At 43.7% G+C, this 18,586-nt stretch overlaps 1 protein-coding gene across 1 annotated transcript in view; it reads right to left on the minus strand.

Annotated features, from left to right (window-relative positions):
- LOC140485553 (proepiregulin-like) overlaps window positions 1-17,872 on the minus strand; it is an 18,073-nt gene extending 201 nt beyond the window's left edge. The window contains 6 exon segments of the mRNA XM_072583774.1: window positions 1-4,072; window positions 6,482-6,628; window positions 7,797-7,920; window positions 10,683-10,769; window positions 17,611-17,678; window positions 17,680-17,872. The exon segment at window positions 1-4,072 is cut by the window's left edge and continues 201 nt beyond it. Coding sequence (XP_072439875.1) covers window positions 3,934-4,072; window positions 6,482-6,628; window positions 7,797-7,920; window positions 10,683-10,769; window positions 17,611-17,678; window positions 17,680-17,834 — 720 coding nt within the window. The 5' untranslated portion in view covers window positions 17,835-17,872 and the 3' untranslated portion in view covers window positions 1-3,933.
- Between the last annotated feature and the right edge of the window lie 714 nt (window positions 17,873-18,586).

An 18,586-nucleotide genomic window follows, 5' to 3' on the forward strand; every position in this document is an offset into this window, starting at 1 on the left:
AAACAAAAAAAAAATCAAAACAAGAAATTTAATGAAAAATGCAATTAAATAAAGGTATTCCAGCCAACTCCTACAGTATGCTGGTTCTCCAATATCAAATTAAGAATTTGGCATGTATTTTGATAAAATTGGAGGTGGGGGGGGATGGTGGGCAGCTTGATTTAGCACTAGGGAGGGGGTGAGATTGAGTTTGAATGTGGTTTATTTTTCCCCAAACATGCTGCAACTCTTGAATTCTGGCCCTTCCTCATGTGGGATGGGAGCCCAATTAGCATTTTAGGTATGCTGTCAAAGATCAAGTTTAACCTGCTCAGCAGGTATTTAACTGTGGCCAGCCTGCATTGCGGATAACTGGCAGCTACAGCAAGGGGAGGGCAGGCAGAGGGGAGCATTCCTTGTCGGTCAGGTGGAGCAGGAATGATCCCCCTCAATTCCCCCACACCACCCCAGATCCGGGCCCAACAACCCTGGCTCTCTCTCTCTCTCGCTCCTTTGCCTCAAGCCAACTTAACTCCCACCCTGGAAACCGTGCACCAACATAATATGATCCAATTCTCTTGAGTTAGTAAACTAACAGATCCCTAAGAAGCTCTGGACTGGAAGGGAAGGTGGTGACAAAGGAAGGGACTAGAATTGGGAAGGCACTGGGAATTATTCAAGCTACCGATGCAACACTGATTGTTTTTGAGATAAGTATTTGGCAAGTTAACAGCCCTGTGACTGTTAACTTGATGAATGATGAAAAAGACTTTATTTGGCCCATTAATAGTCTAGTTACAGAGAATGACAGTCACTGACTCTACCTCTCTGCAATCTTCAAGATGCATGCTGTGTGTTGGAAAGTAACCAGCACGCGGCAGCCAGATCCCTAAAGCTGAGATCATCCCTCAAGCCTAACCACACGTTACACTAACCTGAGAATTACCGCTGAACAATTCTTCCTTCAGTTCCCTCAATGCCCACAAGTGATGTAATATACACATATAAACTAGGAGCAGGCCATTCAGCCCTCAAATCTGCCTTACCATTCAATAAGATTAGGGCTGAATGGATTGTGGCCTCCAGTCTATGTTCTCACCTCTCCCTGAGAGCACTGACTCCCTCGATGGTCACGGGTCTATCTACCTCCACCTTCAAAATACTCAATGACTCCATATAGTCAATCATCTCCTTAGAGACCCAATTAAAAAAAAGAGCACTAATATTTATCCACATACATCAACTGATTCCTGATGAAGGGCTTATGCCCGAAGCGTCAATTCTCCTGCTCCTCGGATGCTGCCTGACCTGCTGAGCTTTTCCAGCACCACACTCTCAATTCTGATCTCCAACATCTGCAATCCTCACTTTCTCCATGTTGACGTCTATCGCACCATAGATTAAAAATTCTTTGTAGTGACAGTAATTAAAGAGAACAGATATTATCCTCTAGTGTGTGAAGTTCAAGGAGGTGAAAGTACAAACAGGAGTATGAACTGGAGTAGGCCATTCAGCCCATCAGGTTTGCCCTATCAATAATGGTTATGACTGACAGAATACTATGGGGCCTTTTATCCAATCAATCCTTATAACTTTGTACATCACTGGGAATCATAAATCTATTAATATCTTAAACATACTCAAAGACTGGACCTCCACAATCCTCTGTTCTGAGATATCAAAATGATCAAAGCATAAAAATATTGCATATATCTTGCCAGAATTGCAATTTCATTCCAGCCTTTAGATCAAAACAGTTTTATTATTTACAAAGTAATGTATTTTAAGATGATTTTTCAGTCACTCATTCAGCCCAGTATGGGACAGACTCAATTTCAGACCATAGTGCCATAAGGCCACTGGGAATTGTATCAATAGTTCTTATTACATCTACTAAACAGCATATACCAACATGACTGAGGGGAATGCCCTTTTAGTCTACACTGCCATTTGATAAGAACTTGGCTGACCTGATCTCCATGTTCCTATCTGACCCCTCTACCCTTTGACCCTCCATCTGGCAAGAAATTATTGAATGTTGCTCCAATTTCAATGTGGCATAAACAAGTGAAACATATTGTTCGGGTGCTTCAGTAATCACAGAGTGAATTATGCTGTTACAGAGTGTGGATCAGAGACTGATTAACAAACTCTGTAACGCTGATTAACCGGTGATCCCAGCAAATGTAGATCTCCATCAGATACATGGATTTGAAAAGTGCACCTTTAGAATTAGAGATGGGAGACCAGGGGGGAGACCAGCCAGCCAACATCAATGTGCTCACTCTTTGGAAGAGTTATCCAATTAGACCCATTCTCCTGCTCTTTCCCCCATAGCCATTTTAATTTTTATCCACTTCCCTTTCAAAAGCTTTTAATTGAAGGTGCACTTAATTATCCTTTAGGCAGATCATGTCTAATCACAAGAAAAACAAACATTCAGCTCATCTTCCCTCTGGTTCTTTGATCAATCACTTTAAACCTATGTCCCTACCACCAGAGTCAATTGTCTCTGTGAGATTTGTGCAGATCCTTAATGCCATTTTATATATCCATCAAAAGCCCCTTCTCCACATGCATCAAGTTCCCTCAGCTTTGGTTCTGCTCTAGTAAATCCCCTCTGCAAGATCTTCGGTAATTCCTGAAGCACGGTGTCCAGAATTAGACAATACTCCAGTTGAGATCAGCACAATGTTTACCAAATTTTGGCGGGAGTTATTTGCTTTTGTCTGCCATGTCACTCTTTATAGAGCCCAGGGTCCTGCAGTTTCTTTAGCCAACTTGTACAGAAATGCTGTGACACATCTCTGGAGCAGGTGGGACTTGAACTCAGACCGTTGGATCCAGAGGAAAGTACTCTACCACTGCGCCACAGGAGCTCTTTCAGGATCCTACAACCTCTTAACAGTTTCTCCAACATGTCCTGCCACTGCCAAAGATTTAAGCAAAGTTTGTACATCCTCTTTAAAACTGTTCAGTTGAGTTTCGGTTGGCTCTTGTTGTTCTTCCCTACAATGTTGTATTAAAGTACTTAATAAATAAATATGTATTTAACTTGTAAAATGTTAATATCAGTTATTTCTGTAATCTGGAGAAATATTGGAGTTGTACTTGATGTCTGTTTTTGGCTCATGTCAAAATTCTGAAGCTTTCAGCCAAAAGAAACAAACACAGACTCAGGTCAAACTGCAAACTTCAGATTCTGAATCCCTGGTTCAGGTCAGTTAAAGAAACATTGCCCTCTGCTGGAGTTCAAGGCAATTTGTCTATCAGTTGCAAAACAGAATACATCATAAATATATAGCTGTGAATAAATACTGTAAATGAACATGTCACAAAAGATGAAAAGGAAACGAGAGTGATCTTGTGTTAAAATCTAGGTCCAAACACAAAAGCACTCTGATCTTTATGCACTGAAAATGAAGTTGACATTTGGAAAAGTTAAAGTTAACTGGAGCAGTGGAATATTGATGTATTTTGATAGTTTTAGTTTGTTCAAGCATTGTGGATCAATTTCAGCCCAGTAAAAGGGGGAAATCTCCCAGTGTCCTGACTCCTCTTTAAAGGTTTACCCACCGTGCTGTAAGTGTAAATAATGGCAAAGGGAACAGAATGGTATTGACACACATATGTCCCTCCACCCTCATATTGTCACTAAATGACACATTGGTTCAAACAGGATATGAGCTCCTTCATTCCAAGGGATAGATCTTAGGAAACAATTCTCATTTTCAAGGGAGGAGGCCAACAGACAAAATCATCTCAGAAATCTTGAAGAAGTCAACTTCTTTGTGAGAAACAGGAGGATAAAAGGAAAGGAATGGTTTTCACATTAATTCAAACTGTTTGTCTTGGATATACAGACACCAATACGCCTTCAGCTGAAGGTAGCCCATAATGCCACACCATTTCTTTAGTGCATTTATGTTACATTCTCCAAGTTACTGGTTGTGTTTAGCAGTGGAGCAGGTTGTGAAATGTTTCGCTTGGAGGTAATGAATCCTGCCCCAAGAACGACTCTTTAGATTCAGTTTTGGTTGGATCTTTCTCTCTTGTGTCTTGTGATTGGTGTTTAGATCTGTTTTTACTAAATCTGTAAAATTAAAAAAAAAACAGATCTTGTAACATGCTACATATTCAGTCGAGAACCTACACCTGCGAACAATCATGCTGTCAGCGCAGGGGGATTGAGTGAGGTGGAGACCATATCTTTGTGGAAATCTTTCACATTTATTGTCAAAGAGAAAGAATTTATGAGGAGGTTATGCAACATGATTATAAATTACAGATTGCGGTCCTGTCATCAACCCTGTGTGCAATTCTAAAGACCATCTTTTATGAAGAAGGTCAAGACTGGAAAAGATTTACTGAAAATGGTTCCAGGCATGAGAGAGTTTGATTAAATGAACAGATCTCAAGAAATTGGGATTATTCTTCCTGAAGCAGAGAATGTGGAGGAGAGGTTTAATAAAGGGGAGATACAAATAGAAGGAAGCATAGCAATAGGAACAGGAGTAGGCCATTCGGCCCTTTGAGCCTTCTCTGCTATTCAATATGAGCAGGGCTGGTCATCCAACTCAATTCCCTGTTCCCACTTTCTCCCCTTTGATCCCTTTAGCCCTAAAGAATGAGCTGCTGTAGTCCATGTGCTGAATGTAGACCCACAATAACCTCAGGGAGGGAATTCCTGGATTTTGACCCAGTGACACTGAAGCAACGGCAATATATATCCAAGTCAAAATGGTGAGTGGCTTGGAGGGGAACTTGCAGGGGATGGTATTCCCATATTTCTGCTGTCCTCATATTTCTAGATGGTGGATTCTCATAGACTTTGAAACTATAAGGAAAGGACAAAGAACTGTCCTTTCTAAATGCTTTGAAATTCAAAGACAGTAACAGTGTGACTAAAATGCAAGCTTCAAAGGTATTAGCTCTGTGCACTAGCTTTGTGAGCAAGGCTTTAAGGGCAAGATCTAACCCAGAAGCTGCAATCAGAATGCCCATCTATAAAACCAGAGAATACCAATGTCAGATAATCACCAGAGAAATCTAACCAGGAATTCAGGGAAATTTCTTCAGCCAAAGAGTGTTGAGAATACACGTGACAATAGGTAGATTAGATTAGATTACAGTGTGGAAACAGGCCCTTCGGCCCAACAAGTCCACACCGCTCCGCTGAAGCGCAACCCACCCATACCCCTACATTTACCCCTTACCTAACACTACGGGCAATTTAGCATGGCCAATTCACCTGACCTGCACATCTTTGGACTGTGGGACGAAACCGGAGCACCCGGAGGAAACCCACGCAGACACGGGGAGAATGTGCAAACTCCACACAGTCAGTCTCCTGAGTCGGGAATTGAACCCGGGTCTCTGCGCTGTGAGGCAGCAGTGCTAACCACTGAACCACTGTGTCACCCAAATCAGAATGGGGGACCTGCTCCCACGGGGAATGGCCTGGACAGAGTGGATATTGGGAAGTTGTTTCCATTGGTAGGAGAGACTAGGACCCAAGGGCACAGCCTCAGAGTAAAGGGAAGACATTTTAGAACAGAGATAAGGAGAAACCTCTTCAGTCAGAGTGTGGGGAACCTATGGAATTCACTGCCACAGAAGGCTGTGGAAGCCAGGGCATTGAGTATATTTAAAACAGAGAGAGATAGGTTCTTGATTGCTAAGGAGATCAAAGGTTATGGGGAGAAAGTGGGAAAATGGGGTTGAAAAACCTAACAGCCATGTATGAATGGCAGAGCAGACTCGATGGGCCAAATGGCCTAATTTCGATTCCTATGGCTAAAGGTCTTATACTCTTATGGGAAGTTGAGGTGAATAAATTTTGAGATGTTGAAGGCATCAAGGGATATGGAAACAAAGAAAGCATGGTATTGAGTTAGAGAATGAGCCGTGGTCATACTGAATAGCAGAAAACATTCAAAGAGGCAAATGGTCTATTCTTGCTCCTATTTTCTATGTTTCTCTGACTAATGCAGATATATTCAAGGGGAAAACTGGATATTCACATAGGATAAAATGTAGGAAAAGGACAGACTGATTGGGTGAGATATGGGTTAAAAGGAGGTCACATGGAATGCAAACACTAGTTCAGATAAGGACATATACCGGTGCTGCAAATTAGAGTTAGATTTAGAATCCCTACAATGTGGAAACAGGTCTCTCGGCCCAACGCATCCACACCGACCCTCTGAAGAGTAACCCACCCAGACCCATTCCCCTATCCTACATCCCCTAGCCTACACATCCTTGGACTCTATGAGCAACTTAGCATGGCCAATTCACATAACCTGCACATCTTTAGATTGTGGGAGGTAACTGTAGCACCCAGAGAAAACCCACGCAGATACAAGGAGAACGTGCAAACTGCACATAAGAATTGAACCTGGGCGATTTTATGTAATTCTACAATTTTTCTGTTGTGCAATTCAATAAAGCAAGGGATTGTCATACTTTAGATTCTGAAAACTGGGCAGTCAATAAATACCTCCTGTAGATCAAGAAAGAGACAATTAGCAAGCCCACAACGATAAGAAATAATATCGCCACCGTCAGTGCCACATCTTGCTTGCTCATTGGTTGCCGGACCAGTTCAAAGTGCATGCACCTGGCACCACTGTAACCTTTAGCACACCTGTAGGAGGAAAGTTATAGAATTAACCGTAGGCCTTCCTCACACCTACCACCAACTCACCAGAGAAATCCCTGGGCTCCATCCTTCTGTGCTCATGCAGATGGGTATAATTAATTCCTAGTTTGTCAGGATTTAATTAAGGGGCTAAATAGTCTCTCTTGTTTCTACCTGCATTAGCATCTCATGCCTCTAGAGGTACTTTAACACAATAAGCGCAAAATCAGAAATCGTGAACAACTGAACCATTCCCATGAACTGTTGTGAATGACCTATTAAAATCTTTGCAACAAGCCTCACCCCAGTTCCTTGTAAATACTAAAAGTAACAAGTATTTTGGAAAAGTCCCTTGGGATTCTCTATTCCCTGAATGTTACAATTTTTACAGATTGCTGGCTTACATGGTGCCAATTGAAGGCAGTTAAAAAAAAAAGAGGATTTTGTTCCAATTTCAGACGACCTGGATGGAAATGAGAACTATCTCAGGGTTGACTGCTGCTTATCTTCTATGCCATTTCCTTACTAAAACATACTTATCCAGAATTGGTACAAATTACAGATCCCGCAGTCTCTAACATTGCTCATTTAACCCGATATGAAATGCTGGCTCATGAAAGGCTGGATTTGTTGAAGGAGGAGGAAGTGAGATGCTGCAGAATAGAGTCAGAGTTGAAAAGCGTGGCACTGGAAAAGCACAGCAGATCAGGCAGCATCCGAGGAGAGTCGACGTTTCGGGCATAAACCCTTCATCAGGAATTCCTGATGAACGGCTCTTGCCCAAAGCATCGACTCTCCTGCTCCTCAGATGCTGCCTGACCTGCTCTGCTTTTCCAGTGCCACACTCTCAACTCTTCACTCTTCAGCATCTGCAGTGCTCACTTTCTCCTGAGTATGAAGAAATGGTGTTGAATAAAACAGTGCTGTTGCTGTGAAACACTTGGAAGATCAACAGGTGCACTGGGCAATAAGATTGTCAATATAGTCACATGCTCAAAGATATTTTGGGTTCAAAGCCTGCCTCTCAGTTGTCATCTTGAGCCTAAAGGGTTAACTTTGCTAACTCGAGTTTCTCCCCTCCTGTAAGTTCACAACAGCTGCACACAGCATTTAGTACAACTGAGTAATTCTGGATAGGAATTAGACTAGTTGACCAGGTTTAATTTGTCCTCACCTGCAGTACTGAATGTTTTCGTGTGGAATGTACACACAGTCTCCATTAAGACAATAATTTTCCATGGAAAGTGGACACTTTGATCTTTTCACCTCAGGGGTTGGGGAAGTCGGAACTGCTGTCTCTGTTTGATAAAACAGCAAGCATTAGCCAAGTAGCAAATTTAAAGTAAAACATCCTTAGTATTTGAAATTAAGTTAGAGCGTTAAAACATGGACAACAAAAATCACAAGCATCCTGAGACATTTCTCATTTCTACGCGGTTGGTCTAAAATTGCAACCAAATCCTCTTTGTTGAATGCAGTTTCACCTGTTTAAACAGCAATCTTTAAAAACACTAATATTCAAGGAACAGAGAGTTTGAAGGCGTTGCTACTTTTGGCTGTTTGCAATGTTATTGACATTCAATGTTCCCAAGAAACAAAGGTGGAGCTTGTTGCAAGGATTTCAATAAATCAGTCAAAATAGAAGTCAGAGAATGTAAGGCAGTGTCTGAAAGAGAGAGTCAGGAGCAGATTTCACGGTGAGCAGTGTTACCATTTCACCAATCCGTTGAAAACGGGCTGAACTACATCAGGTCCGTGTGTTGGGATTCTGGAAAAGGTCCCAAAGACGTCCTCAGAGTCAATTAGTGTAGCCGAGCAAGATTAAAATTCAGGAAAAATACCCAGGGATTTTATATCATTCATTGGTGATGACAGTAACTGCTTTTGAAGGACAGGAGTTGGATGTGGGAGCAAGGGCTGGAGAGCAATTTCCAAATCCAAGGGATCACTGACCAGAGAAAAGAAGGTGAAATTCCAGAATATGGGCAATCATTCAGACAGAGTTTGATGGAGTGAATCCTGAGGGAGTTAAGACCAGGAGGTCAAAAATGAAGAATCATGATTCCTTGTGAAGGGTTTAGTTAGGTTTGATGTCACAATGTGATTGACATCTGGGAGTTGCTGAGAAATCCATAGGATCTGCCTTGACAAAATTTACTATTTGGCATTTAAGGTTTACTGCTTGACAAGGTTCCCCATGGGAGACTGGTTAGCAAGGTTAGATCTCATGGAATACAGAGAGAACTAGCCATTTGGATACAGAACTGGCTCAAAGGTAGAAGACAGAGGGTGGTGGTGGAGGGTTGTTTTTCAGACTGGAGGCCTGTGACCAGTGGAGTGCCACAAGGATCAGTGCTGGGTCCACTACTTTTTGGCATTTATATAAATGATTTGGATGTGAGCATAACAAGTATAGTTAGTAAGTTTGCAGATGACACCAAAATTGGAGGTGTAGTGGACAGTGAAGAAGGTTACCTCAGATTACAATGGGATCTTGATCAAGTGAGCCACGTGGAGTTTAATTCAGATAAATGCAAGGTGCTGTATTTTGGGAAAGCAAATCTTAGTAGGACTTAAATACTTAATGGAAAGGTCTTACAGAGTGTTGCTGAACAAAGAGACCTTGGAGTGCAGGTTCATAATTCCTTGAAAGTAGAGTCGCAGGTAGATAGGATAGTGAGGAAGGCGTTGGTATGTTTTCCTTTATTGGTCAGAGCATGGAGTATAGGAATTGAAAGGTCATGTTGCAGCTGTACAGGACGTTACTTAGGCCACTTATGGAATATTGTGTGTAATTCTGGTCTCCTTCCTATAGGAAGGATATTGTGAAGCTTGAAAGGGTTCAAAAAAGATTTACAAGGATGTTGCCGAGGTTAGAGGTTTTGAGCTGTAGGAAGAGGCTGAATAGGCTGGAGCTGTTTAAATCATGAGGGGCATGGACAGGATAAATAGACAAGGTCTTTTCCCTGGGGTGGGGGAGTCCAGAATTAGAGGGCATAGGTTTAGAGTGAGAGGGGAAAGATCTAAAAGAGACTTAAGGGGCAAATTTTTCATGCAGAGAGTGGTGCGTGTATGGAATAGGCTGCCAGAGGATGCGGTGGAGGCTGGTACAATTGCAACATTTAAAAAGCATCTGGATGGGATATAAATAGGAAGGGTTTGGAGGGATATGGGCCGGTTGCTGACAAGTGGGACTAGATTAGGTTGGGATATCTGGTCGGCATGGTCGAGTACATCGCTATGACTCTATGTGCTCAATCACAGTGTGTTACCTTTGGTTAGTTCTGGGTGTTATGGCATAAAATGTGTTTATAAATATTACAATATTGTACGGTAAAGTTTATTGTTGTTTATTCCAAAACATGGAACTTGGTTGTAAATACAGGGGTTTCACACTTTGTCCAGTTTTAAGGAAAGGTAACAGGCCCCTAGACCGAAGGTGATACAAATTCAATCGGCTAGGCCAAGATGATAATAGAAATGTAGCAGGAAGATGCACAGAGCAGGTTCCCACACCTTGAAAGAGACAATGCCAAATGATCTGGATTTAGTGACCTCAGCTGAGGGATTGTTATTGGCTGAGACACCTGGAGAAACCTGTTTTTCTTTAAACAAAAAGAGGGTGCTATGGATTCGAAGGCAGTCTCTTTGGGCCCACATCCGATCTAGGCGAAAGTGAGGACTGCTTGATGAAGGGCTTTAGCCCGAAACATCGATTCTCCTGCTCCTCGGATACTACCTGACCTGCTGTGCTCTTCTGGCACCACAGTTTGGACTCCACATCCAGTCTGTCATCCCAAGCACAGCACGTCCAACGAAGAACTGCAGATGCTGGAAATCTGAAATGAAGATAGAAATTGCTGGAGAAACTCAACGGTATCTGTAGAGAGAGAAACAGAGCTAACGTTTCGAGTCCAGTGACCCTTCTTCAGAACTGAAGAGAGAGACAGCCAATCAGACAGAGCAAACGTTTGCAATCGATCCTTCTCTCAAACTTAACTCCAGGAGTGAATGAGATACCAAACAAAGTGTAAAAGGGGGAATAATATAAGTTATTTACCTGTGCTGTTGCATTTACCACCCTGCTGTCCAGGCACACAGCTTGGGATGATGGTTGCAGTGTCACAGAGGCGATACACACAAAACACTATAGACAAAAAGAGACAAAATTTGTCAAGGTCAAAGGTGAGAAGATAAGCTTATTTTAAGATTGTGGCAGACCATTTCTTTCTTTTATCCAAAACACCTCATTTAGAATCATCTGGCCCAGAGAGTAGCCATTCAGCCCGAAACATTGATTCGCCTGCTCCTCCAATGCTGCCTGACCAGCTGTGCTTTTCCAGCACCACTCTAATCCAGACCAATTCCATCTTAGCCAACCCTTTCAAACAGCTCTTCAATATTCACACATTTGAAACCTCCATTTATTCCTGTTCTAGTACTTATTCATTTTCCCTTTGGAAAGTTAACACAGAATCTGCGCCCACGGCTCTGACAGGCAGCAAGTTCCAGGTTACAGTAACTCACTATATTAAGACAATCCCCCTTCCCTTCTGGTTCATGCTACAGAGCTCTATGGGATTTCAACCCACTGGTGACCTTTCTCAGGTCTGAGGGTGCAGTGTCCAAAGGCACATTTCCATAACAGACATTCGATTTGCATGTTATTAAACAATGGGGTTTGCCTGAGGGGACAGTCCCAGTTTTGTATGGACATGTTGGAAACTATTTGCATACGAACATATTGCATACATTTGGTTGAAAATGATTAAGCCTTGATGAAAACAAGATCGTGTCTCTGAGAGATATCTGTTGCAGGAGCAAGCCAGGTGTCTCAATGTTGGCCAATTCCACTTCCCCTCTTACATTTATTCACCTTGCAGACTGCATCCTTTCACCATTTACTCAAAAACTGCACTTCAGTAAATCTGACTGACTACAGTGTGAATTCAAAATGATCAAATGTGTAGAGTCTGGTTCCCTGTGAAACAAATCAGGATTCAAAAATCATCATCTTTCTTTACAAATCCCCCACAGCTTCACCCACTCCCTATTTCTGTAGCATCCTCCAGACCCTACACCCCTCCCTAGCTCTGTAACTCCCTCAGCACTGACCCTCCGACAGCGCGGCACTCCCTCAGCACTGACCCTCCGACAGCGCGGCACTCCCTCAGCACTGACCCTCCGACAGCGCGGCACTCCCTCAGCACTGACCCTCCGACAGCGCGGCACTCCCTCAGCACTGACCCTCCGACAGCGCGGCACTCCCTCAGTAATGTAATGGGAGTGTCAGGCTGAAACTTGTGCTCATGCTCATTTCGTACACTCCTTCAGGAAACCTTTAAAATCGAGCAATAATGTGAGTTTCTACTGTCCCTCATCATAGGTGAGACCGAGACACAGGGCTCCCTTCACTGGGGTAATTTGCAGGATTACACTGATCAGCCTTTGTGTAAAATGCTGTCTGCTGTGACTCTGCACAACCCAATTCTAAGTTTAACATCCCAGGAGCTCTTTGCCGTGATCTCCTGACAAAATTCAGATGGGTGTTTGGTGAAACCATTGAAATGATTCAGAGCTTGTATCTGCTCAGTGTGTGGTTATCTGCAGCAGCATCTCTTCACTGGATAATGCAGCTGGGAAATAGCCCCTCAGCTGTGGGTGGATTCAGCTTTTGGCTTTTGTGCGTCTGTCATTACTGAGCTGGCCAGGTCTCGGTGTGACCATTCCACTAGATGAGGCCATTCACCAGTCAGTGATACCCCGCGACTTGGAATGAATGACTGTCAATGGGACCTTTTCTCATGTTGCAGTTTGGAAACAGTCCAGCCCAACTGGGCCTTGCCAGAGTTTGGAATCCATCGAGCCCCCTCCCTCTTCTCCTCTCACTGTACTAGTCTAACACTGTGGCTGTCCAGCTATCTATGTTAAACAAAGGGTTACATTCTGTAATGCCTGGAATTGATAGTTTAATTCATGACATGGTATCAAACATCATGCCAAGATGTCGATATTTTCTGTTCAAACTATTCAGAGAATGTGATTACACACCTCTGGAGCACATGGGACGTGAACCTTGGTCTCCTAGCTTAGACATAGGGACATACCACTGCACCACAAAAACCCTTATCAGCATTGTCATGTTCAACCTTACAGATATTGCTAAATCATATTCCTGGAGCAGGAGGGGCTTGAATCTCAGTCTCCTGGCTTAGAGGAAGGGACATTGCCACTGTGCCACAACAGCCCTTCATTCCCAAGATGTGTGCCCACCTATATTATAATCATTGACTCTCAATCACTTGCTTTTGGTTCAGCACAATGTCCGCTGTCATGTTGTTGAAGGTTGTAAATATTTCTGTGTGGGTGCAGTTCTGCATTCCACAAACACCTCGCAGAAATAAAAATGCGGCATTTTTTCTTTTGCTTCTCACATGTAGCAACAAGACTATTGCACAGAATGCGGTCAACAAAGCCTTGGGAGTTTCATTCTTGGTTTGTAATTCCTGCTCTGGGTTAGTTTTCTTGCTCTTTATTCTTTCATGGTCAATAAATACCAGTTTTGTCATATCCCATCGCTAATTGCCCCCTGCACTGAAAGTCTTGCTCAGCCATTTCCAAGGGCAATGGCTCTGGAATCACATATCGGGGTATTGGGTTAGCTCAGTTGGCTGGATGGATGGTTTGTAAAGCAATGTGATGCTGAGAGTGTGGGTTAAATTCCCACACTGACTGAGGTCACCATGAAGGACTTTCCTTCTCAACCTTTCCCCTGGTCTAAGGTCCGGTGACCCTCAGGTTAAACTACCACCAGCTGTCTCTCTCTCTAATGAGAGAGCAGCCCTATGGTTGGTAAGACTACGGTGACTTACACAGGTGAGAATGGCAGATTCCTCCCCTTGAGGACATTAGTGAACCAGTTGGGTTTTATAGCAATGGATGATAGATTCAGGGTCACAGTTATTGAAGTTATGGTCCAGATTTGTTTAATGCTGTGGTGACCCTTGGGTCTCTGGATTACTAGTCTAATGGCACACTATCTCGCCATTCCCTGTTGAAAGTTACAATTGAATCTACTTCTATCAGCCTTTCAGATGGAACATTCCAGATTGCCCTAACTTACACTGATTTGAATTTACCTTGGTTCTTTTTGCCAATCAGTTTAAAACCATCAATACTGGCTTCCAACCCTCTGAAAGCAGCAGCTCTCTGTCTACTCTATTAAATTGCCTCTTAATTTCCCTGCTCAAAGGAGAAAAGCCCAGCTTCTCCCTGTCATTCCACAAATCTAATGTTCTTTGTCTCTGAAACCACTGCAGGAAAGGCAGGAGCTGGAGGAGGGTAGCAGCCAATGTGAGATTGCAAGGGCCATCAGCCAATGGGGTTTGATGCTGGCACCATCCAATGAGGAATGAGGGGAGACAAAAGACAATCAGAGAATTGGGGAGGGTACCAACCAATGGGCAGATTGGAGAGAGTACCAGCCAATGGGAGAATCAGGGAGGGTACCAGCCAACGAGCACATTGGAGAGAGTACCAGCCAATGGGAGAATTGGGGAGGGTACCAGCCAATGGGCGGATTGGGGAGGATACTAACCAATGGGAGAATCAGGGAGGACACCAGCCAACAAGCAGATTGGAAATAATACTAGCCAATGGGAGTCGGGAGAGTACCAGCCAATGGGAGAATTGGGGAGGGTACCAGCCAATGGGTGAATTGGGGAGGGTACCAGGCAATGGGCAGATTGGAGAGGGTACCAGTCAATGGGCAGATTGGCGAGAGTACCAGCCAATGGGAGGATTGGGGAGGGTACCAGCCAATGGGAGGATTGGGGAGGGTACCAGCCAATGTTTCTGGGAGGATTAGCAGCTGATTTCATGCTGGGAAGCATAGACTTCAAACCCCCATGTGCTTCCAACATCAATGTCCTGAAGCCAATAGTCCAATGTCAACAGTCTTTCACCAGAATTTGAAGCAAAACAAGGAGATGGGGGTGGGGTGAATCAAAGAGAAGGTCTACAATAGAGAGAGTGAGGACTGCAGATGTTGGAGATCAGAGCTGAAAATGTGTTGCTGGAAAAGCGCAGCAGGTCAGGCAGCATCCGAGGAGCAGGAGAATCGATGTTTCGGGCATGAGCCCGAAAGAAGAAGGGCTGATGCCTGAAACGTCGATTCTCCTGCTCCTTGGATGCTGCCTGACGTGCTGCGCTTTTCCAGCAACACATTTTCAGCTACGATAGAGAATGGCAGGATAGGTGAGACTGAAGGGCAGAAGAGCTGGGGAATGGAACAAGGTGGGTTTGGAGGAGGTGTAGATAGCAACAGCAGGCCTGAAAAGAACGAGAGTGGTGATTATGATCTGACATTGTTGATCTCAATGTTGAATCTGGAAATTGTTAAATTTGAAGCTGTTCCTCCAGTTTAAATTGAGAATATAGATCAAGGATTTTGCAATTGGATGGAACAAATAGATTTTGCAACTGACCTAACAAGTGAGTCATGCAATTGAATGGCAATGTAACTGATGGAGGCTGCTATTTAAGGTGAAGTAACACACATTGACATACATAGCTGTATAAAGTACGTCATAAATCTAAAGGAAATAATCTGAGTCCAGAGAGATCTAAATAACGATCTGGATGTAACAGTGAACATAACAATGGTAGCACTAACACAAAAGAGTAAAGTGCCGCAGGTATGAATAGAGTTCAGGAATGTTTTGCTCCGTTCATCAGGAGTCACTGAGAGGTTTGGCAGCACATGACGGAAAGCAGAGATAGAATATTGTGAGCAAAGTCGATCACACTATTTCACAGACATTGTAGAGAGGATGGAGAAAACACTAACCCTAATGATAAAATGACTGAGTTGGGAGGAATAAAAATTGCAAAATCTCAAAACTACTCTCTCAGAGGAAAGTAGCTAAGGGGTGGACTTATCAGTGTTTACAAAAGAAGATAACCATTATTATTTCAAATGAATTGAGATCATGATGTGACAAAGGTCATCCACTTGGAACATTAACTCTTTCCCTGTTTCTGAAACACTCCTCTCTCCATAGACACTGCCTGATCCGTTGGGCATTTCCAGCACTTTTTTGGGGGCTTTTTGCTGGGGTTGAGATCTCCAGCCTCTGCCATATTCTGCTTTTGTTGTGAAGGCCCTACAAAATTGCACTTAATTAGGACCTTCCACAACACCAGGATGTCCCGAAGTGCACAAAGCTGATCATTTTTGTGGTAAATTTAAAGCTTGCCTTTTCATCGTTTCTATCACTGTTAGGTCCCTTACTTTATTATCGTCAGCAAGTTTGAAAACCGAAACATTGTTAGAACATGGTTACTGGGGAAAAAGAAAGACTAGCAAAATTCAAAATAAGATAAACTATTGATGCAACAACAACAACTCGCAGTTAAATAGCTAATTTAATATAGGAAAATATCCATAGTCACCGATTGGGGAGTTTTCAGACTAAAGATAGATATGAATCACAGAAAGATACATTAGGACAGAAGACCAAAAGCCCAGGCAAACAAAGAGATTTTCATTAGAAATTTAAAGAAAGAGACAGCAGAGATGAGAGCAGGAGATGTTCAGGGAGGGAATTGCACATCTCAAAGAGCTCTGGTGGCTGAAGGAAGCTGAGGTGACACAAGTTATAAGGAGAGGCTGGAATGACTGGGACCTTTTTCACTGGAGCGTAGAAGGTTGAGGGGTGACCTAATAAAGGTTAATAAAATCATGAGGGTCCTAGATAAGCTCAATGGTAGGTGCCATTTCCCCAGGGCAGGGAATTTCAAGATTAGGGGCATATTTTTAAGGTGAGAGGAGAAAGATTTTAAAAAGACATGAGAGGCAATTGTATTTTTAAACACAGAGTGGTTTGATGAACTGTCAGAGGAAGTGGTGGATGTGGGTACAATTACAACATTTAAAAAACATTTGGATACGTTCATGAATAGGAAGTGTTTGGAGGAATATGGGCCAAGCGCAGGCAGGTACGACTAGTGTAGTTTGGGATTATGGTCGTCACAGACTGGTTGGACCGAAGGGTCTGTTTCCATGCTGTATGACTTTATGAGCCAGGATTAGAGGAATGCACACAGATTTAATCCTGAGGGAATGCTGCACTGTTGGAGTCAATAAGTCAGTACACCATGGATGTGCCTGCTCTCTGGGTGAACATTCATCAGTCTGGGGGCTGTTCCCGGAACAGGGAGATGGTCAGTAAGTCTATCCCTTACCCACCTTGCCAAATCCAATCCAATCTCTGATCTTATTCACTCTGCGGAAGCTTCCAACTCTCCAGTAGCAACAACGCTTTAAAAGTCACGCACTGGAAAGCATTCGTTAGTCCAGAGAGGCGCTAGGTAAATGTAAAGTTCCCCTCCCCACACACACACACACACACACACTCCCCTGTTTCTCTGGGAGAACACAGTAGGTTTTAAACTTTAAACTACAGATTTCATGACACAGGCGATCTCAGTAAAACTCAGTCTGGAACACACAGGGACTTGTGTGTTTACTCAGGGGAGACCCAATCCCAGTCTGTGGAGAGTTGTGTTAAACAGGCTCCGGTCTCCCTGAATGAAAGATGAGATAGAGATGGGTCATAACTGTCCAGTAAATCCCCCACCCACTCCCCAGGTGTGGTAGGGAACTCTGTCTTGTGCCAACCCTTTCAATATTCAAACAATACATTGAAGTTTAGAACTTGGATTTTCAACGTGGGGGATCCCCGAAAAGTGTTGACTCTCCCTCCCTGCCCAAACCCCCAGCCAGAGCCAGGCAGGGAGCTGCACCCCCCCCCCCCCCCCCCCCCCAGGGAACCCCCAGACCCTGACTGACCCTGTACCCAGGCCAGACCAGCTGAGCTTCTCCAGCAAGCTCTGCTGTTGTTTCTGATTTACAGCATTCTTTCGGTTATAATTTAGTCCCTGGACCCTGTTGTGTGCATCTTCACAAAACAGCCCCAAGCCCTTACCTGGGAGAAGGAGCAGAGTCCACATCGAGCAGGTGCAGTTGGCCATGGGTAAGAGGAGAGAGTCAGACACTGCAGCACTCCTGAACCACTCTCGCAGAGGGAAGGATTTCTGTGCCTTTAGCTGAGTGCCGTTGTCCCAAGCCCTGCCCACTTCTAGTAGAGCAGGTATCTGTATTCAGGTCAATTACGCCGGAAATTGCTACACCAGTAACAGTGTAAACCATTCTGATTGTAATATTCACCCCTGTAGTATGGAAATTGCTTATTTCCTTTGCGTGTGTCAACATACTGATCCGAAACAAAACAGCATGGCAACTACTCAGGAACAGTGAAGTTGAAATGCTGCTGCATTTCCACAGTGGGAATCGAACCCACAGCCAACAGCTCTCACCGAATTGTCGTCTGGTTCCCTGGAGCTGTTCGTCAAATCAGCAAACTCTCCGAAACACGTCGGTCACATCAAAATATGTTTAAAACAGAAGTAACACAGCCCACTCTCAATGGTTTACTTCCAATGTGCAACAGAGAAACGAGCCAGGTGACAACAATTGCATTTACATAGCACCTTTACTGCATCACAGCATTTCACTGGACCCTTTACCAAATCTAGTTTTCCATTCAGCCACAAATTCGGGGTACTTTACAGAAACGTTAGTTCTGTGGCGTAGGTTTTCAGGGATGTTGAGATGAGACAGAGGATGAGAGGTTACTGAAAGGAATTGCGGAGTCATAGAGTCACAGAGATATACAGCATGGAAACAGACCTTTCAGTCCAACCCGTCCATGCTGACCAGATATCCCAACCCAATCTAGTCCCACCTGCCAGCACCCAGCCCATATCCCTCCAAACCCTTCCTAGTCATATACCCATCCAAATGCCTCTTAAATGTTGCAATTGTACCAGCCTCTACCACTTCATCTGGCAGCTCATTCCATACACTCACCACCCTGTATGTGAAAAGGTTGCCCCTTAGGT

This window comes from Chiloscyllium punctatum, chromosome 14 (genome assembly GCF_047496795.1).
Source record: "Chiloscyllium punctatum isolate Juve2018m chromosome 14, sChiPun1.3, whole genome shotgun sequence".
Classification (NCBI taxonomy): Eukaryota; Metazoa; Chordata; class Chondrichthyes; order Orectolobiformes; family Hemiscylliidae; genus Chiloscyllium; species Chiloscyllium punctatum.